At 40.0% G+C, this 23,018-nt stretch overlaps 1 protein-coding gene across 1 annotated transcript; it reads right to left on the bottom strand.

The window, feature by feature from the left end:
• Positions 1–164: 164 nt before the first annotated feature.
• On the bottom strand, positions 165–17,206 carry RhoGAP18B (Rho GTPase activating protein at 18B). The gene is made up of 6 exons (XM_064682250.1): positions 14,867–17,206; positions 11,617–12,804; positions 3,419–3,593; positions 2,098–2,125; positions 1,518–2,012; positions 165–383 (listed from the first exon to the last, which is right to left on the bottom strand). The coding sequence occupies exons 1-6, from the start codon at positions 17,075–17,077 to the stop codon at positions 200–202; spliced, it is 4,281 nt and encodes a 1,426-aa protein (XP_064538320.1). The 5' UTR covers positions 17,078–17,206; the 3' UTR covers positions 165–199.
• Positions 17,207–23,018: the final 5,812 nt, after the last annotated feature.

Genomic DNA, 23,018 nt, shown 5'->3' with positions numbered 1-23,018 from the left:
CCAAATATATATATATATATCTATATGTATATATATTTGTGAATTAATATTAATTGATAGCGCTTTTCCTATGCGGCGCACAATTTGTGTGATGTTTTCCTTGGAATTGTTGTCTGCAGCTCTGTTGTTGCACATCTCTCTCTCTCTCTCTCTCTCTCTCTCTCTATATATAAATTTATATATATATATATATTTATATTTAACAGACAAGTCGCTCATTAGCAGGACGAAATATACGCTCATAGTTCTCAATTAGCACCTTGGCTAGCATATTCATTCGCCCGATATCGAAATTGATATCGTTCGCAGCCAGCAAGCAGGGTCCCCAGACAATGGCCAGGTTGGAGGCAGGCATCCGGTTCGAGCTGCTCGACGCTGCAACGCTGTGTGAAGGAAGGTTAAAAACAAAGGCTTCATTAATACAAATCGAAGTAATTATCTATTGCTTCTTTGGTTTAATATTTCAGCAAACTAATTGGGTTATGCGCCTCGGCTGCTCTCATTATATTTACACATCAATTAGACTATAAACAGTGTCAAGTCATCTGTCTCCGACTGCTGCCAAGGATATCGAGCAGACATGCTGCTCTTTCTGGCCTTGGGCCAGCTGCTTACATTTTCGAAGACTTGATGCACAGACCGAGACAATGTCTGTTCGATCATGTAAATAACATGTTAAATTAATAACCGAAATCTACAGAAATTCTCGAATTTGTAGTATGTGCTGCATTCAGCCGCAGCTACTTCTTAAAATTGTCGAAATATGCAGCTTATCGAGTTTATTGTAAAGTTGAGTGGAATTGTTGCTACACGAGTTCATTGTAAATTTAACATGAAGTTTTATCGAATGGCTGCTACTCGTGTTCATTGTAAATTTGAGTCAAATTGTTGCCTAATCGAGCTCACTGTAAATTTAACTTGAATATTTATTTAATAGCTGCGAGCTGCAGCGAGTCATGTTAACTGTAAAACATGCAGTTTCTTTAAATTGCTGAGAAATGCAGTTTATCAGGTTCGTTGTAAATTTAACATGAAATTTGATCAAATTGCTCCTCTTCGTGTTCATTGTAAATTTAACATGAAGTTCTATTAAATTGTTGAGCTCATCATGTTCATTGTAAATATAACATAAAGTTTATTTAAATCGCTTCATTTTTAAACTAAGATGATGTTTTGTCAAATCGCTGCGAAATGCAGCAACTCATGTTCATTGTTAATTTAACATGCAGTTTCTTAATGGAGCTAGTCATGCTCATTGTAAACTTAACATGCAGCTACTCATCTTCATTGCATACTTAACATGAAGTGCTATTAAATGGGTGCAAGCTGCTACTCATGTTCATTGTAAGTTTAATAAAAAGTACTACCAAATTATCCTCATGATAACTATGCAATATTTAACAAAGCAACATTTCGTATCTTTGCCGTGCAAATCTGTCACTCTTTTGTCTTTTATTATGTTCTGTTTTTTGAGCATTCACAAAAGATCTATCAACAGCTTTGAACTGGGCACTCACTTGGTTAAATGCTTGATGAGGAACCGTAGCGTAGAACGATTCGGTTCGGGCATCTCATCGAAGGCCAAACGCATCCGCTCGATGGCGGCATCATCGGTGAGACACCGTCCCAGTCGCTCGTAGGCCTCCTGTGTGATCAGCGGGGCGGGCAGCTCGCGAAAGAACTGCTTATGGAGGCTGGTTAGCGTGTGTATGTCATCAGTCTGCAGGCAGCGTGGATCGTAGAGGTGGGTCAGCTTGCGTTTGAGCTCATCGACGAGCAGCTTGTTGCCGCTGGCGCGATAGATGCCATCCTGTTCAATGCAATCGGCACGCTCGATGTGGGCGCAAACGTCGACAACGAAGCGCGGCACATACGGATGATCGGACATGTTCAGCTCCAGGGCATTCAGACGGGCCCCAAACAGCGGATACTTGGACTGTTCGTCCAAACAGAGGCTATTCACTTGGCTGCGACGTGTGCGCGACTTCTTTTCGCTCTTCGGCGATCGATTGCTGCAAACGGGTGCGATGTGATTAGTTGGCCGATATATATAAAATATATATGTATGTATGTATGTATATTATAAGTGATACTCACAGTCGGAACACATTGCTGTTGACTGCAACTGCAGCGTGCAACGTGGGGCAGCATTCCGATTGTTGGCAACAACATGAAAAGAAAACAAATCGCAAACGGAATTAGCATAAAATTGCGCTTTGGTGAAGGCGGCTAAAAACTTGGCCTACATTCTGCAAAGCGTCTATCCATCTGTCTCGCTTACTCTCTCTCTCTCTCTCTATCTATCGCTCTGCCTCCCTCTCTCACGCTCGCCGACCACCCACAATGATAATAATTATATTATCAGCAAACAACTCGGTTAGCTACCTGAATATCTACTGGCATTGGCGACTGCCATTCCAACTGCTACTGCTACTGCGACTGCGATTGCGACTGCGACTGCGATTTGTAGTTTTATATTATTTAACGCCTGCATTCGATACACCTTGTTTGGGCATGCGGCCGTTTTTGCATACGGAATCTGAGCGACTGGAATAGCAAAGCTGACAAAAAAAAATCATAAATAATTCCCAACTTCCAAGATTCCCCGCAGTGAATCATTTTGTCACTCACTGTAATTCCCCTGCATACAATGGAGAAACAAAAGCAAAAAAGTGAAACCCGCGAGACTTTCATTAACTAAAACAGACGCAGCTACAAATTGAGAGAGTTGGAGCGACAGAGAGAGAGAGAGAGAGCGAGAGAGAGAGAGAGAGGCATGAGACACCTGCCCTGCCCCCTTGCCAACTCTGCGCTCCATTAACCGAACAATTCAAGCCGCATTCCATGATTCGAATTCGCATTCGCATTCCCAAATTCCAATTCCATTCAAAGCTGTCTGTTTCTATATCTAAGTGTGTGCGCGTGTGTGTGTGCGCGTGTGTGTGCATGTGTATGTGGGCGCATGTGCCGCCTTTTAAGGCCAAGCTGTTCGTTACCAATTTGGTTGGGGAAACTTGGACTTGGCATTTATCAACGGGGCAGACATCGGGGCGCCCTGCCACACGGAGCGGGCCACCACGTAGCAGAGGCGTCTGTCAACTCGCTTAAAGCCCGATCCAAGGCGTCTGTTAACTAGTTGCTTGTTTTGACCCACTAAGCTAGAGAATTGGCCAGCAGCCAGTTAAGTATAGCACATATTTGAGTTGCATATGTCATATATATATATATATATATATATAGACTATTACGATCTTCGATTCGGTTTTCAGAAAAATAAAATATATAACAAATGTGAATTGAGAGTTAAATTGAGAGTTGAGTAGAGCTAATCAGACTAATGTATATCATTAATATATTAATTAATTATTAATTTGGGACACAGACACAGACACAGACAGAGACAGAGACAGACACTTACATTTCATGCGCATGCGATTCTTGATGGACTTCTTGTCATCCTCGCCGGGCAGATCGACAAGATTGCCAATGGAGGCGCTCTTGAAGCGCTGCAATATGGTCGTCTGCTGGGACTGCTGCACCTCGCTGTCCTCCTGGATTTGCTGGGCACGCAGAATATCAGTCACTGGCACAATCTGGAAGCACAAGACACGCAACACGCACATAAATATTTAAGAAAAACCAAATACAAGTAAACTGAGAAACTGATGCAAGATGCAATTACTATCAGATACGTGGCAGCGCGTGGGCGTTACCGGGGGCGGGGGTGGGGGCGGGAGCGGGGGCGTGGGGGGCTACGTGCTGTCTGACATGCGATTGAGATACAATTTGAGCAACGGCTGCAAATTAATTGCAGCTTTTCGTGCTGCTGTCGCCCGGCGCTGATTTAATATCTATATCAATGTATATATATGTATGTATATTTAGCTGATGCTTGATTTTTCTCGATTTACGTGTCTGCCTTTTATTTAGTCGTTGTTGCTGTTTTTTTTTTTTTTTATCAATTGTTTCTTGTTGTCGTCTCGCTGCACGCTCACCGTTGTTAGTCGACGCTTCGATTTGCCTTTGCCAGTCATTTGTTATCTCTTGCTTGCGCGCACGCCCCGGAAAACGCAAGAACAAAATACAAATTACAAAAACGAAAAAGAAAACGAAAACGAAAACGAAAAGACACACAAGTTGATAAGAAATTGAATTCGATTTGCTGGAAAAGCAAGAGCGACGCGTGCAATGCCAAACGCAAACGGTTAATGTGCCCAAGATAACGAAATGTAGAAAAGTGTTCGAGCATTTCACGATTTTGTTGTATTTATCGTCGTATCTATAGCCGTAAGTTCTGTCCGATCCGATCCGTATCGCTCCCGCTCTCCCACTCTCCCGCTCTCCCGCTCTCTCGGCTCGCCTGGCCTGGCGCTTTTCATAAGTATTTTCTGATATTTTCTTACACATTATACAACTCGTCTCTGCTCGCCCGCTGCCCGCTGCCGGCTGCCCTCTGCCGGCTGCCCTCTGCCGGCTGCCGGTGGCATAAACAAAGCGACACCACCGCAAAACCTGTAGACGGCCGTCTGCCGGTACGCAGCACAGCCCGGGGCAGCTGGCTAGAAACGAAATCTATATGCGTCCCGTCTATATGCCGCAGCAGCAGCTAAATCAGCTGTAAACACGAGCACAACAAACAGCTTGGTGGCAGCTTGAGTTACTTGCACCGGGCGCGGTGGCGTCTGTGCCAGTCGTACGCACAACTAAATTTTGTTGCACACCCACACCCACACACACACACACACACACACACCCCCACACAGACACACGGACGTACTCAACATTAACGAGCTTGTTTAGCTAGACGAATAGATTTCGCATTCCAGGAACTTGGCCAAACAGCTGCTGTTCCGCTTGTGCCGCAGCCAAATGTTAATATCATTTTTATAGAGCAACTGTCACGATTCAACGATAACAAAAACATATAAATATCAAAAGAGAATACCCTACAAAACACGCATCACTTTTCAACTCGTTTAAAATATACAATAATTATAATATACATATATAAGTGTATGAGATAAGTCGAGAATTGAGAAAAACACAAATCATATTAAAACTAGAAAGAACGCAGTTTATATAGAAAGATGTCTATAAATGTCCATCTATCTATCTAAACTGGTTCAAATCGAGCTATATATATGAACCAGTTTTGCAGACATGTTTGATATCTTGTTAAACAGAAAAGTTTTCTATAGAGAAAACCTATTTTTTCAAACAATTGCAGCTATATGCTAGCTTTAGCTTATGTTAAATTTTTTCAATTAGAAAAACTTATTTATCAACCCATTATAGACATAATAGAACTATATTCTAGATTTTGCTCATACTTAAAGAGCATAACACTCAGAGATAACAAATTAGGCCAATATTTCTTAAACAGAAAAGAGTTTCTTATACTAGAACTATATTATCTGAACCATAACTGCTATGGCAGCTATATGATAAAGTGATCCGATCAGGTCGATTCCGATATATATAGTGTCTGCAACAGAAAGACGTAACAAGGCAAGGTTGCGTGATGTTAGTCTGAAAGACTAGTTAACATAGAAGCGGATAAGCGATCGACCAATCAAGAATATATATCCTATATATCTGTTTAATAATTCCGATATTTATCTTGGTTTAAATCTGTCTTATAGATATCAATAAATACACAAACTTGATATGCTAATAGTATTCCATAGTTATGTAGTTGCTCAGACTGAAGAATATCTCTAATGTGCCACTCAAGAATATATATATTGTATATATAGATATATCTTTAGGGTGCACACAAATAGTAATATAGGGTGCACACAAAAAGGGGCCACAATCCGCTTGCAATTATGTTATTTAATCCCACTGTAACTATTCGTTTAAGCTGCGCTGTTTTTTTCTTATTCTCTTTGCAAATTCTAAATTAAACAATAAAAAGTGCTGTAGTCAAGCGTCACCGACTAAGAGATACCCCGTAGCTAACTACGAATCCCCTACATGTCTATTTATTGATTGTTATCATATTTTAATATGCTAAAATCAAAAAATAATAATAAAAAGCTGCGTATAGACAGAATTAAATATCAATTATGTTAAACAAAAAACCCAAACTAATCGATTTATCGAAAAAAAATCAAAATAGAAAACTGCGTAGGATATACGAGAAAGTTTTCTCCAATTTTTGGTCATAAGTTTTTCAAATATTTCAAGATCGAGGCATTTATATTGACAGAGCATCACAGATCTGATCAGCCATAGAATTGTGTATATAAATTATGGGATTGCGGATGCGTTCCTCAGGCTGTTACATACAGCCTCTATGCGACCTTATACCCCTTACGAGCCATTTCATGGGTACAGGGTATAACAGCGCTCGATTAAACTCTAATTTTATTTTGCTTAATTTGTTATTGTTGCTTTTGTTTGTTTGTGCATAAACAAAAAGGCAAATATTGCGTAGTTGCTGCTTTATGTTGTTGTTGTTGTTGTTGTTGTTGTTGTTGTTGTTGTTGTTGTTGTTGTTGTTGTTGTTGTTGTTGTTGTTGCCGCTTTTGTTGTTGCTGTTGTCATTGTTTTTGCAATTAGTGCGGCGGCTGCCGCTGAGCGCGCTTTTGGGCATGTTTAGAATATGCGCGGCATTAGTTGCTGCTGCTTTTGGGCAACAGCTCGCAAATTTACAAACTCGCACAAATGAATCTTTGGCTGTATCCACATATTCATATGTATCTGCATTTGCATCTGTATCTGTATCTGTGCGGCAAACGAAAATAGAATTTTTATATGCGCTGCACGAACAATTTTTGCGCCCTTGTTATTGTTGTTATTTTTGCTATGTTGAAATTATTTGTTCTTTTATTTATATTTTTTTTTATATTTAATTGATTCAGCCTTGGCGTGTGGCAACATATGTAAGCCTGTATCTGTATCTGTATCTGTATCTGTATCTGTATCTGTATCTGTATCTGTATCTGTATCTGTATCTGTATCTGTATCTGTATCTGTATCTGTATCTGTATCTGTATCTGTATCTGTATCTGTATCTGTATCTGTATCTGTATCTGTATCTGTATCTGTATCTGTATCTGTATCTGTATCTGTATCTGTATCTGTATCTGTATCTGTATCTGTATCTGTATCTGTATCTGTATCTGTATCTGTATCTGTATCTGTATCTGTATCTGTATCTGTATCTGTATCTGTATCTGTATCTGTATCTGTATCTGTATCTGTATCTGTATCTGTATCTGTATCTGTATCTGTATCTGTATCTGTATCTGTATCTGTATCTGTATCTGTATCTGTATCTGTATCTGTATCTGTATCTGTATCTGTATCTGTATCTGTATCTGTATCTGTATCTGTATCTGTATCTGTATCTGTATCTGTATCTGTATCTGTATCTGTATCTGTATCTGTATCTGTATCTGTATCTGTATCTGTATCTGTATCTGTATCTGTATCTGTATCTGTATCTGTATCTGTATCTGTATCTGTATCTGTATCTGTATCTGTATCTGTATCTGTATCTGTATCTGTATCTGTATCTGTATCTGTATCTGTATCTGTATCTGTATCTGTATCTGTATCTGTATCTGTATCTGTATCTGTATCTGTATCTGTATCTGTATCTGTATCTGTATCTGTATCTGTATCTGTATCTGTATCTGTATCTGTATCTGTATCTGTATCTGTATCTGTATCTGTATCTGTATCTGTATCTGTATCTGTATCTGTATCTGTATCTGTATCTGTATCTGTATCTGTATCTGTATCTGTATCTGTATCTGTATCTGTATCTGTATCTGTATCTGTATCTGTATCTGTATCTGTATCTGTATCTGTATCTGTATCTGTATCTGTATCTGTATCTGTATCTGTATCTGTATCTGTATCTGTATCTGTATCTGTATCTGTATCTGTATCTGTATCTGTATCTGTATCTGTATCTGTATCTGTATCTGTATCTGTATCTGTATCTGTATCTGTATCTGTATCTGTATCTGTATCTGTATCTGTATCTGTATCTGTATCTGTATCTGTATCTGTATCTGTATCTGTATCTGTATCTGTATCTGTATCTGTATCTGTATCTGTATCTGTATCTGTATCTGTATCTGTATCTGTATCTGTATCTGTATCTGTATCTGTATCTGTATCTGTATCTGTATCTGTATCTGTATCTGTATCTGTATCTGTATCTGTATCTGTATCTGTATCTGTATCTGTATCTGTATCTGTATCTGTATCTGTATCTGTATCTGTATCTGTATCTGTATCTGTATCTGTATCTGTATCTGTATCTGTATCTGTATCTGTATCTGTATCTGTATCTGTATCTGTATCTGTATCTGTATCTGTATCTGTATCTGTATCTGTATCTGTATCTGTATCTGTATCTGTATCTGTATCTGTATCTGTATCTGTATCTGTATCTGTATCTGTATCTGTATCTGTATCTGTATCTGTATCTGTATCTGTATCTGTATCTGTATCTGTATCTGTATCTGTATCTGTATCTGTATTCACGAGCAAAAACACAACTGAAAGTAAGAAACAAACCAAACAAAGGCGACGCATTTGACCCGTTAGACGTTTTGTTTTGACTGCGCGTATTGTTAAAGTGTTATTTGCACATCTATTTTTTACAGGTATATTGCTTTAAGTGTTGCGGTTATCAACCGGGCCCCCATAAGATGTCTCATGGACACCGTGTTAATGGAGCCAAGAGATTGTCTATAAGCCACATATCCAATTGTTACCAAGTGTCGAGCTATGTGTTGACTTAACATTGCGTAGGCAAAGTCAATGCAACACAATAGCCAAACATCCGCTCGGCTCAATGATATTGCAGCTAACCTTAGCTATATCTAAGCTGTATGCATACATACATGAGATGATTTCAAAACACAATCCGTTCAAATTGAAGCCTAGCCATGAGCACTCGCAACAAATACTCAGTCAGGGCCAAACTTATCAGCAGTGTTTCTTGTTTTTTGCTTTATGCAAACATAAATGAGGTTTAACGAATTTAAATAAATATTTATATTTGATGCAATATATAAAAATATATAGCTAAGTGTTTTTTTATTCCATAAAAGTCCTATTCTTATTGTTTCTAACCGTAACAATTAATCGCATCTTTATGATATATAATCAGTTCGTTTGTTTTAGACTTAGCTTTAAAAAAATAGGAAAGATAATTGTGTAAGACAATAAGATAAACTATGGTATGGTTCTATGGTTCTTCATATTGTGAAGAAATGCATAGTATATTATATCTGTTTATTTATATATGTATATCAGTCTATCTATCTATCTACAAATATATCTATTATCTATAGATCTATGTATCTATTTATTTATTTATCTATCTATCTTATACATAGCTATCTATCTACCTATATATCTTTTAGTCATCCAGTAATTCATGAACTATATTTAAATATGTTTCTAAAAAATAAGTAAAACTATTATGAAAATATAAATTTATACATTTAGATAAACGTCAGCAGATGGTGGAGCCATGTGTAGAGCCAATCCGATAATGTTGGGTACGTGACATTAGTTTAGCCATAAAAATAAAATAAGATTTCAGCTTTTGAGCATTGGGATAAGCAATATTTTAAGCAATTCTCAAGCTCTGCTCGTAATATCCGGCCATTTGTTTATGGGACCCAAGGCCCGTTTTTTACGATAAAAATAACAAAATTTGAAAAAAATGGAGAAAATGAGGGAAAAGGCGCTCTGTCGATGGCTTTCAAGAGGCGCAGCCCACCTATAATTATGTAAAAGGTGAGCACAGAACAGACCCGGTCGCGAGCCCAAAGTCGAAATCGAACTCGAACTCGGCGAGTTTACAAAAATATTTGACTAATGATTAACCAATTAAATGCTGATAAATGCGAGTAGCAATACGCTGGCGATGACGAGGCCGACGCGCTTCGTCGCTGAGGGGTGTGGTGCCGGGGGCAGGGGGCGTGGGGCAGAAAATTAACGACAGCATAAAAATGAGAAACCGGTTCCGAAAAAGTTGCTGGCAAAAACCTAAAAACTTGCCGACTTGTGTATGCAAAAATAATTGTCGCTGATAGCAGAGCGGGGCGTTGGAGCGCAGGAGAGAAGGAGGAGTGGGGGGGGGGGGGAGGGGGCTGGCAAGAGAGGAAGGGAACGATATGTGAATCAACTTTTGGGGTACCGAGTCTCTCAGCCAAATTCCAAAGAATTTCTCATGCAACGGCAAATGCACCAAATGCAAAAGGGAAATAATAAAACAACAACAATAACAAATAAAATGCAAAGAAAAACGTGAGAGGCAAATAAATAAAAATACATTATGCAAAAGAAAAAAATACAAAATAAAATGAAAATAAAAACAACAACAACAACAACAACAGCATATGATATAAACAAAGCGCCATAAAATTACGACTAACGCGAAAAGCGCAAGAACTTTCGAGTCGCCGGCCAGAATACACTCTCGCACAAAAACTTGAAATCTTAGGGAGTATAGATAATAATAAGATTACCTTAAAATAACATAGTTTTTGTTTGAATCGAAAATTTATTTTCATATACTTTTTAGTATAAACCGAATCTTATAACAAACCTATTGAAAAAAAAGCCAAATAAAACTTTCAAATTATTGTTAGGTTAAAAGCTAAAAACTTTAAGTCATAGTTCCAAAGCATTAAAAGCTTGGACTTAACTTGCTTTATTTGACAGTTGTCAATTTTGGGTAGGCAGCAAATGTAGAACGCAACTTCTATATGAAAATATTTAGAACTTGCAATATTTTCAGTAGAGCGGGCCATAATCATTTTTCAAGAAATATTATATTCATAGTAATATTAGAATACATATGTATTTAAATACTATACAAAATTGTTATTCCAAATAATCTTTAAAAACTACATGTATCCATTTCTAATAGAACATAAGTAATACTAAAGTATTATGTCTGAAATCCCATATATATTTCAAATTATTTATATATATTTAACATATATAGATAACGAATATCTTATATATGTAAGCAAAAGGCTAGAAGGTATTTTTTTAATTAAAATTGCAATTGGGTTTCTTTCCAATATATTCAACAAAATAATCCCGAAAACCTCGACTCAGGACACATAAATATATTCATTTTTATGTTTTAAAGTTTTATATTTAACAGAAAATGTTATAAAACATTTTTGTATTTTCTACTTCTCTTAATTTTCTTATTTTTTTTAATTGTTTTTTTTTCGTTATGATCGGAAAGAGCATTCGGAAAACTTGAGTGCATTTGTCCCCCTTTGGCATTGTTGGGTGCTGTGTGTAAAATTGTATGCAAACGCCAAAACTGAAAAGTACCCGGGACTGAGGCTGTGGCGCGCCCCAGCAAACGGCACAAACTCAATGCAAACAAACATTCGAATCAACCGTTACACACATGCACACGAAGAGACAGACACACACGCAGGCACATGCACAGACACACGTACACGCACACTGACGCACACATTGTGCTGGCAATTTGCAGCGTTTAATTGATGGGGCCGCAGCAAAAACAATGCAATTGCGGTTCCCATTGAATTGAGCAACTGGGTAAGGGGGTAAAGGGGGTGAGAGAGAGTGGGTTGCGCTCTTTACACTTACCATATCTTCCTCATCCTCACAACAGTTGACATCTTGGAGCTGCTCACGCCACGCCAGCACCGAGGTGGATACGAGCAGGCGGGCGCTGGAACGTACGCGCAGCTTGCGGCCGGCGCGTGCAGCGACGCCGCGTTTGCTGCTCGCTGCCGCTGCGAGAACGGCCAGAGCCCAATCTTCTTTCAATGGATGCGGTATACGATCCGGCAGATCCTCGCTTTCAGCCTCGCAGCTGCAGCCGCTGTCATCATTGCTGGGCGACAAAGCTGCCAATACAGCTGAAGTCGCAGTTGCAGTCGCTGTTAACGCTGACGCTGACGCTGACGCTATTGGCGGCGGCGGCGCCGGGCGTCGTATGCGCGTCATGAAGCGCTGGTGTATCTGCGAGCGCTGATAGTCGTAAAAGATGGCGCTATATTTCTGCGGCTCCTTGAGACTGTAGAAGATGCAAATGTTGCGCAGCAGCGGATGCGTCAGCGTAGACGTCGACGTCGCAACATTCAGCTCTCTGCCGCTGTCAATGCTGCTGCTGCCGGCGCTGCTTATGGAGCCAAGCGTTGCCGTACTATTGGTCACTGTGCTGCCCACGCTAAGCGTCTCTGCGCGCTGCTCCCGCTGCTGCTGCCGCTGCTGCTGTTCGTCCGCCTTAGCAAACATGAACTCATCGTCCGTCTCCCAGGCGCCCTGATCCATGGACGCCGTTGGCGACGGCAGCGGCGACGCTGTTGGCGACGCTGTTGGCGTCGCCTGCTTAGTCAGCTTGTGACGTGCGCCGGCAGCAAATGCTGCGGCTGCTTGCAGAGTTAACGTTTCGATGTCGTCGTCGACGTCTGCGTCATCATCGCTGCCCGCATCGGGCGCTGCGATGATCTCAAAGTCTTCATCATTGGCGTCTGGCACTGGCTCCAGAGTTTTAAATTGCCATATGGTCTGATAAATGGACTCCTCCTCCTCCTCCTCATCCTCCTCCACCGTCACCTCTTGTTCATGCTCTTGCTCATCCTCTTTCTTCTCCCCAGCTGACTCTTCCAGCGCATCGTGGTTGATGTTGTTGTTGTTGTTGTTGTTGTTGTTGTTGTTGTAATTGTTGCCATTCTCATTGTCAATCTCATTTCGTGGCTTCGTAAGCGACGTGCTGGGATTACGCACCGGCACCTGAGGGGCGGGACGTCGCACTTTTATCACACAATTCTACAAATATTTCAAGAGAAACCCAAAAAAAAGAAAAAAACAAAAAAAACTTTGTTGTCACAGCCGCACATTCCGAAGACACAGATTTATATGGACCACAACATATCCATAGATATCCAACAATTTGGGCTCGCTCACAATAAAAAAAAAAGAAGGAATTCTCTGGATTTGCACTTCACAACATATAAATTACTCCAACTAGAACTTTTAGCATTCCAGCTAGAATTTTAAAACCTCGTTATGTTAATATTTACTCGTTTGTTTTTGCAGATGAGCAGAAAGAGAGTTTAACGAGTGCCCTTTGCGCAAACTCCTGTTCGAACTATCTACACCCAATAGCCAGTTTTCTGTTATTTTATTTTGCACAATTTCATGGGCACTCGTTACCAATACTCGTTACCAATAACTACTATGATTATATATGAAAAAAAATATTTGTTAAGTGATCCTACTAGCAATCTATAAGTAACTCTTGAAATTCTTCCTATCTAATGTTCTCTATATACACCCGCTATTTGTATTATTTCTTTTTCCTTTTTCATTTTCCAACTTGCTCATATACGATTCTTATTCCTTGTTTCTTATCACTACTCGCTGCATTATTATTAGAAAAAAAGAAAGAAAGAGCTTTCAAACTAAACTCGTTACTTTAAATAGTTACTTTTTCGATCGTAGGTATTATTTGCATGCATAAGTTCAATTTAAAACACCTTGCAAAATTGTTTACCTTTATCACCATCAATCTAATCTTTAACATGCGACACTAAAAAAAGTATATTATTAAATCGTTTACTCGTTACATGCGATTACAAAACGAGTACGCGTGATTACTCGTTACATAGTAACTATACTATACTGTTCCATACTTTACTATACGATACTATTCCATACTATACTATTCCATACTATACTATACTATGCTATACTATTTTATACTATGCTAAAGGATTTGTTTTTTTATATTGATTGATGAACTTTGATAGTGCAATTATTTAAAAAAAAATAGTTTCTGTATTTAGTTCAATGATGTAACTTTTTGAAAGACAACTAAATTTGAATTTTTATATAGAAAAATATGCGTTTAAAATATATAACATATATGTATGTATGTACATATGCATATGTATACATGCATGCATTTATTTTACAAAATGAATACATTCGTTTTTCATCTAACGATCTTCATAATAACTTTATACTTTACTCGAAGTCTTGCATTTAGAATAAGCTTCCAACTAAACGAGCCCAAAATGTATTTAAAAAAGAACAAAAATTGCATTAGAAATATACATACATATGTGCATATATATAACATATACAAATATACATGCAAACATATTTATATGCATATGTACATACTTGGAAGTTTATTCTCGTATATACATACAGATGTATATATGTACATATATATATGTTTGAAAGTTTACTCATACGAATTTATTCATAAATGCATATTTACATACATATATACGTATGTATGTATGTATGTTATGCATGCATATTTATATATATTCATTTAATATTTATTTTTACGCTTCTAACTTTGTATTTATTATATTTTTTTAATTTATTTTAATTTATCTAACGATCTTTTGTAGTGTCTAATATTATTTATATACCTTCCTTGTTTAATAATATACATACATATATAAATAAATAAAAAAAACCTTGTTTTTATTTTTACACACACTTAAAAAAAAAAAACAACTGTGTACTTTGGGGTTTCTTTTTGGGTTTTGCTTCGTTTGTTTTTTTTTTCTATTTGCTATTTGCTACACTTTGCAGCTCGTTGCCAGCTCACTCACTCTTACAGTCTTTCGCTTTCTACTCTCTTTCACTCTGCCTCCCTCTCGCGCTGCCTGTCGCGCTCGCTCGCTCACTCGCACTCACAACTACCGTTGTATGTTTTTTTTTTATATATTAATTTACGCCTCAATTGCGGCTGGCAGTGAGCCCAAATTGTTGGTGTTGCTGTTGTCGCTCGTTATATGTATTTTATTTTTATAATTTTGTTGTAATTTGTAATTTGTTGTAAATCTGTTTGCTTGGAATGGCTATTGACCTGTGTTATTGTTTGTTGCAGTTGTTGTTGTTGCTGACTGACATTGTCATGCTCCTTGTTATTGTTGTTGTTGTTACAATTGGTATTGTTTTCACTGTCGTCGCAGCTGGAGCGCTCAGCGTCGCCGCTTTGCTTGGGTGCCGCCATCAGCGCGCTGCTACTAACGCTGCCGACAACGACGCCGCTGCTGCTGCTACTGCTGGTGCCACACACCGATCGCGTTTGTGTCTCGCTCTCGTTCTCACGCACGCACGCGCTCACGTTCACGATCTCGCTCTCGCTCTTGCTCTGCTCAATTGTATCGCTAACGCTGCCGACACGCCATGCGACCGCTACGTCGTCACTCGCTGGCGTCGCTGGCACAACTGGCAGCTCCAATGACGGCGGCCCCAATAGGCGTCGCCGTTGCCGTTGCCGCAACGCTGACTCACGCTCAGCGCTGCTGCTGCTGCTGTCGCTCTCGCAGAGCCGTCGATAGCGTCGCAGCCAGCGCTCAATGCCGACGCTGCGCAGTCGCTGTCGACGCTGGCTGCTATGCAAAAAGGCGCTTAGTAGTTTGTCATAGCCAAAGAAGCAAATGACGCTGCCGTGCAGACTGGCCGCAAGCGCAGCGCTCTGCCACAGCTGAGGCAGCGAAAGACGCCCAGCGAGCAGCGCTGCCGCTGCTGTTGTTGTGGCCGTTGCTGCCTGCGTCGGCGCAGGCGTAACTGTTAATTCAAACGTTTCGGCTGGCGTTGCATTCTCACTGACCGCCAAACCGCTGAGAAATTCGCAAACAAAGGCCGCGTCGTGTCGCTCATTGATGCCGCAGCGACGTCGACGTTGATCGTTAAGCAGCGCTTTGCATTGCGGCGCCAATTGGGCTTCCAATTGGTCGTCTAATTGGAAATGCGGCTGCTGTTCGCGCTTGGCCAGCAGCTTGCGCTTAAAATCGTTAACCAAACGCTGCTGCAGCGCTGGCTCTGCTGCTAATGCTGCTGCCTCCGCTGCTGCCTCGTTGCGTCGCAGCATGACCGAATCTGCCTCTTGCTCCCGTTCCCGCTCTCGCTCGTAGGCCGGCGGCACGCTCTTCGGCTGCTGACAGCCGACGCCTCCGTTGGCATCCTCGTAGCTGTGCAGCTCGCGCCGCAGCGCGTTCATCCACTGGCAAATGCTTTCATTCAAATAGAGCGCCGACGTTGACGCCGCTGCTGGCGTCGACGCTGCTGCCTGGCAGCTCGGCTGCTGTTCATCTTGACGGAGCAGGCGCATGCGCGAAATGCGCGGCTTTTTGCGTGCCAGATCCGTTACACTCTCCTCCTCTGGCTGCGGCTGTGGTTCCGGCTTCGGCGGAGTCTCTGGCTCCGGCTCTCGTTCGGCCCGCAGCCTGCCGTAGATATGCTGATCGCTGCGACTGCACTGCAGCTGACGCTTCAGCTCGCAGATGCGCTGCATATCGAACGTTTCCTGCGTGCGAAAAACCTCGTCCACATTGTGAATGATCTCCAGGGAGCCGCCGCTGCCGACGCCGGCCTTGGCAGCGCCGCCCTCCCTTTGGAACAGGCGACGCTGCAGCGAGCCGGAGCGATTCAATTGCTTCAGCGAGCCAAAGAGACGCGTCAGCGTCGCTGCGCTCGACTTCGAGTAGTTTAGCAAAGTCCGCGATTTGCCAGCCTTGCCAGAGGCAGCGGCCGAGGCAGAGGCTTGCGGCGGCAGCGAAAGCAGCGGTGGTGGCGTTGACGTTGGCAACTGGGGCGTCTCGTTAATTAGAGCTGATGTGGGCGTGGCACTTGTTGCACACTCACATTGTTCGCTGTCGCTGTAGATGCCGCGGCAGAGCTCGCAAATGTTCTCATATATATTGCACTCGCTACTGTTGGTTGGCGACGTTGGCTGCGGCTGCGGCTGCTGTTGCAGCGCTGCGACGACGCTGCCGCTGACAATGCACTGGCAGAAGTGACAGTAGCGACCTTGGGCTGCAAAGACGCCATAGCCGCAGCCGCGACAAAGATTTTCGTAGATCACCTCGCGGCGAAAGTATTTGCGCAGCTGCTGCGACGTTGCCGACACTGGCAGATTCTCATAGATATGCTGCTGCTGTTGGCGACTGCGCTTGCTGCGCAGCTGCGTGTATGTCGCCTCGTTCTGATTGGAAATGTGCTGCTTGTTGTTGTTGTCGCTGATTTCGCTGCTGTTGCGTTTACTGCTTTTCATTTCCACTTGTTGCGGCATTTCGTTTTGCTTTGTCGGTTCGTTTACTCGCCGTCTCTCACTCTCCTTTTCTCTCTCTATCTTTCGCTCATTCACTATCACACGCGTTTATCGCACTGTTTGTTATTATTATATTGCTGCATCATCGTTTATTATGTTATTTTTTGTTTTAAACAACGGCCACAGAATCAAAAACACAACAAATACCAGAAACAAAAAATAAAACAGTTTTCATTTCATTTCATTTCAATTCATTTTATCTGTTATGCGCTTTTAATTGATGCAAGCCAACTGTCAAATAGTCGCTCGCTCTTTATGTCGTTTTGCACTTGCTCTCTCCCTTGCACACATGCGCGCACGCGCTGTTATCTTTGTGACCCTTTCCTCCTGCACGCACACACACACACACACACACACACATAAGTGCATAGACTATATTAGTGTCGCTGCACTCTGCACTTACACATGTACATACATACACATGTACATACATACACATGCACATACATACATAATAACTTAGCCGCTGCCGTCGCTGTCGCTGCCGCTGCTCAACAATTCTGATGCAGGCTCTCTGCGCTTAACCCTTAAGCTGTTGCACGCGGTTAAAGCGACCTCAGCGTACATTTGAATTATAGAAATTTATAATTTAGATAATGTCAACGGCTTTTAATAGATGATGATAGAGAAGTAAAACAAAAAGCAAAATAATCATAATCATAATAAAACTAACATAGATAAAATTTACCAAAATTCCAAATAATTCAATTAAGCAATATGATTATTTTATAAAGCATAAAAATAAATATTCATTAATAATTATTGTTATTTTTTATTCCACTAGCAATTGCCTAAGGTCGAGTTCTAGTTCTCTCGCAAAAAAACGAGCCCTAGAATTTTTTGCAGTGCTGCCATCTCATTAATATTTACAAGCTGGCAACACTGGCAGCAGACAAATTAACTGCTAGCTAAGTTGAAGAATTGGGTGTCAATTTTGACATGCATTCATTTTAATATTTTTAATTTATATTTAGTTATAGTATATTTGGCCCACATAAGTGTTAAAGTGAACAACTGCTGCTGCTTCTGGAGACACGCTGAGTACGCCTTGTGTTACATACTTGAGCTGTTTGCTTGAGCGATGACTCAGAGCGGGGCAGCAAAGCATGTCGAGATGTCGCCCCCAAATGGCTTGGCCAACGGGTCCCGGGTTAGAGGGGCCTGCCGGGGCGTCACTCAAATTAAATGCCCCGACAGTGCGCAACAGCGCGGCGACCCTTGAGCTAAACGCCAAGACTGAGACACTGAGACACTGAGCAACTGAGAAATTGAGAAACTGTGAAACTGGTTAACGCTGACGTTGCGTAAGCGGCCGCTGGACTTGCCCTCGGCCTCACCTACGCGTCGTAGGTGCCGCCGTTCTAGGGCAATGGAATGTGGACTACCTGTCAGGTGCTTGGGACATAGCCAAGGTGGATAAACAACTGTTTCGATCGATGCAAAGTCAATTGTTACATAGTGAGAAAAAATGTGGCATATAAATGTGGAAAAGATTTATGTAGTTACATTATTATTATCAATCATCTATCAATCAATCATCAATCAATCAATGAATCAATAAGTAATCAATCTATCAATCATATGCCAGTCAATCATCTGACAATCATCAATAATTTATCAATCATGAATTGATCCATCAATTATATACATACATATCAATAACCAGTCAAACAGTCAATTATCTATCAATCATCAATAAATCATGAATCAGTCATTCATCAATCTATCAATCATTTGTCAATCAGTCATCTATTAATCATCATTAATTTTTCAATCATGAAACAATCCATCAATCATCGATCAATTAATCAATCAAACAATCAAGCATCAATCACTGGTTCACGAATCTATCAATCAATAATTCAATCAATCGTTCAGTCAATCAATCATCAATCATTAACGTGCTTTCATCTGAATTTCCCTAGCATTCTTTGCGAGGGTATCAGATATGGGTCTCATGAAATTGAATTTTCCCTTAAAGACTGCGCTAGAAATCCCCATTCAGCCCCTCACCCCGCAAGTCCTCAGACTATGAATAATAATGCCAGTTCTAACGAAGGCTCTGTGAGTTGTTTTTTAGATAAGCGAATTATTTGCCAGCAAACAGAACTTCAATTTCTGGATCGAAGTAGAGAAATAGGGCATTCCATTATGTATACATATATAGATGTAGATATATCGGAAAGATTTCTGATGTGAGGCTTAAATATATATACACATATATACTATGCTGCTTTCGCCTTAGTCAAATCAGAGAAACATTATGTAACATATATATATATTTCTGTTACATCTGAATCAATCAGGCTTACAATAACAGGAATATCAATAAGTTTTCACAATAAAGAAATATTATTTTATATATTTTCTTTCAACAAAGCAACTGGAAATTGCACTATCAATTTATACCCACTTAACATGGTTATAAAAATTGTGCACATAAAGTTTGGCATTGTATTGTGAACTTTTGAACTTGCATACTTTTAGGCAGCGGCGGCGGGTCAAGCGCGACTCGAACCTTTAAAATTGAAAGCCCAGGCTCGACGACTCTTTGAATGGCACTTAACATATACATATATATGTATGTATATATAGAGATATCTGTGTGATAGGCTCTTTGAGCCTAGAAGCAAGTAACGCTTATCTCGCAGAACCCAAGCCAATTGACCTCGTTCTGCTAGCGAGAGAGAAAGAGCGAGAGAGAGAGAGAGGGAGAGAGAGACTTGGGAGACTTGAGCGTATCATGAATGGAAATTAAAACAATTGAATTGACTATAAAAGTGAATCATCCAACATATTTGAATACGTGTTTGAATGTTCACAATATATTCACATGTAAAACGGGGCTTGGCTTCTATATACATATTTCTATATATATATATACATGTGTATACGTATGCATATGTACATATATATATGTATTTATATAGATCTGTTGCGTTTCGCTTGATTTCCACATAAAGCTCTCCGATCAATTGCGGCAGCTCAGCCAAAATATATATATATATATACATATATCAAGAGAATATATACACGTGAACAATCATGCGATTTACTGCAATTGCGAATGAAATGAAAACTTTTTAATTTGTTTTTTTCACTAAACCTCATTTATGCACAACAAAAATAATAACAAAAAAAAAAACCGAAAAAAAAATCAAGTTGTTTTTGCTTCTGATAAGCGCAGAGCTCGGCGGAAAACGAATATGAAAACGAAATTGATTTCAAATTGGAATGCCACTGTATTCCAATTAGATTTTCCGTTGTACCGGTACCGTTGCCGGTCTTATAAGTCCAGCTGCGAGCGCGACGCGTTCGCGAATTTAACACAATATCAACTAAAATTGAAGTCAAGATGCCGCCGCGCATTTTCTTGGGTGGCGGTCGCTGTCGCTGTCGGCGCCGACGCCGGCGTTGACGGCAACGCCGAAGCCGACGTCGACCCGGTCACCCAGCGGACGGCGCGGACGCTGCAAACACCACACAACAAAATCAACAAAAAAAAAAACATTTAATTATATTAAATTATTATTTTTAACAAGGATTTTATTTTCGGATGGGGCCTGGATTGGATAAAAGAAGCGAGAGCAAATCCGAACTTACGCTTGGATAAGGACTAACCTTTTAATCCTCAATGGAATTTCGGAAAACTTATATAAACGCATTTAAAAAATAATTTGTCGAAATCTATTAAAGTATTAAATAGGGTTTAACTAACTTCAAATGTAAATTGCTGAGTCAACCAAAATTCTTATAAAGATAAGAAGAAAAAAAACTTCAAATTAGTTGGATGTAAAATATGTCTTAAAAAAATGCAATCAAAAAAATCAAAATCAAAAAAAATATCGTATAAAATGAAATAAAGGAAAATACATTTTAAAAAGTTAAAAAAATCTTTAAATTAGGTAGAAGTACATGAATTCAAAAAATAAAAAAAGAATAAAAACAAAATTAAAAGCAAATAAGAAACATATCAAATGTGTTTAAAGCATCGTATAAAAAAAAACTGGAAACAATAGAAAATAAATTTCAATAAGCTAACAAAATCCCAAAATTAATTAAAAGTATATGACTTGCGCAAAGAAAAAACACAAAAAATTAAAAGATAATTAAATCGATTATTAATATATAAAAATATTTTAACAAATTGAAAATCAAATAGAGAAAATATATATATATATATATATATATAAACGTGCATGCGTATATAAATATGTATATGCACTTGGAAAATAAGTTTTTGTTGCCTAGTGTAAGCAGCAGATCCACATTGGGGAGGCACAACTCAAAAGCCAAATGTGTGTAATGTACATGGACAACATGTGTCTGTCTGCGCGTTTGTGTGTGTGTGTGTGTGTGGCATGAGGTGGGGGTGGGGTGTGGCAGCGACAAAGACGCTTTTTATGCTCAACGCCGGTTGCCTAATTAAGCATAACACAACTGCGGGCGATTGGGTGTGGACAGCAACTGGGCTAGGCCTAGGGCGAGGGCGAGGGGCGGCGCCCGGAAAAGGGTTGAAAACTGCAGCTTAACCGCATAGATCCAGCTATCAACACCTGCGGCAAACAGAAGCCAAGATCGAAGTCAATTCGCAACATAATTGCGTGGATGCGACAACGGCGGGGGCGGGGGGCAGGGGTCTGGGCGGCGGCAACATCTGGACATGTGGGCTGTCCAAAGATCGGGTCGAATAAAGTAGAAGTTTATAACTGGAACGCTGCACAAATAAACAGCAGCAGAACCTGCACATTAAATGCAGCTGCATGACAACAACAGCAACAACAACAACTAGCAACAACAACATGCAACACATGCCTCATATGTGAATGCAGGGTAGCTGGAGGCTGGCAACGGGCAACTGGGCGCACACGAACCGCATGAAGAATCGCGACGGCATCGCGGCCGCTTGATCTTTGAACTAAATTAATTAAGCACAATGAACGCAATTGTTGCTCTTGTTGCTCCTGTTGTTGTTGTTGTTGTTGTTGTTGTTGTTGTTGTTGTTGTTGTACATGTACATGTTCCTGATGTTGTTGCTGTTCTTATTGGCAGCAGCGCGTCAGCAGCGCGTCAGCTGCGCCGCAGCAGCGCCGCCTGCGCCCTAAGCAAATGTATCCAGCAGAAACAGCAGCAGCAGCAAATACCCTTTGCAAGGGTCTTACACTTCTATCAACAAATATGTAACGCATAGTATATTAAATAATCTCTTAAATAATGCATCGCTAATATCTTAAAAAACTTATTTAATAACATACTAAAATATCAAGTCTGCGATTTTCCCGATCCTCAAACTGGTTCCTCAAACGAACCTTTTTTGTGCACGAAATCAATTTGCAAATATAGCAAAATTTGTTCATCTTTAAACTAGTTGACGAAGCAATTGCCAAGCCAGGGCAATGCTTCGAACTCTGAACCGATCTAACGCAAATATTGAGGCCAGGCAACGACTTGAACCGTCAAGTGAACCGGTGCAAACGTTTGCTGTTTACTGGTTCACAGCCTTGTTTCAACATTTAGGAATTCGCTGAAAGCAGTGTATATGCGCGTCGGTGTTGACCAAATAGCTGCACATAGCGAGCTTAGAAACAAGCGTACAAAATATAGAAGTAAAAACCATATAGAAAAAGTATAGATATATAGATATATAGATATATAGATATATAGATATATAGGTATATAGATATATAGATATATAGATATGCAGATATATAGATATATAGATATATAGATATATAGATATATAGATATATAGATATATAGATATATAGATATATAGATATATAGATATATAGATATATAGGTATATGGATATATAGATAAAAATATATAAACAAGTTAAAATATATATATATCCATATTTATATAGTAAGGAGAACAACGAACCTTGTTTCGCTCACCTTAA

This window comes from Drosophila montana, unplaced genomic scaffold, assembly GCF_035044405.1.
Source record: "Drosophila montana isolate Dmon_TW-CO22-7 unplaced genomic scaffold, ASM3504440v1 contig_2481_1, whole genome shotgun sequence".
Taxonomy (NCBI): Eukaryota; Metazoa; Arthropoda; class Insecta; order Diptera; family Drosophilidae; genus Drosophila; species Drosophila montana.
The sequence above is the reverse complement of the archived record's forward strand: the minus strand, read 5'-3'. Positions and strand labels throughout refer to the sequence as shown.

Excerpts from the sequence above, each read along its gene's own strand:
- RhoGAP18B (XM_064682250.1), bottom strand. The coding sequence starts at position 17,077 with ATGCCGCAACAAGTGGAAATGAAAAGCAGTAAACGCAACAGCAGCGAA. Across the intron at positions 12,805-14,866 it reads TGCAACAAACAATAACACAG|AATTGTGTGATAAAAGTGCG; the intron begins GTCAATAGCCAT and ends AAATATTTGTAG. Across the intron at positions 384-1,517 it reads CTCATCAAGCATTTAACCAA|CGTTGCAGCGTCGAGCAGCT; the intron begins GTGAGTGCCCAG and ends TCCTTCACACAG.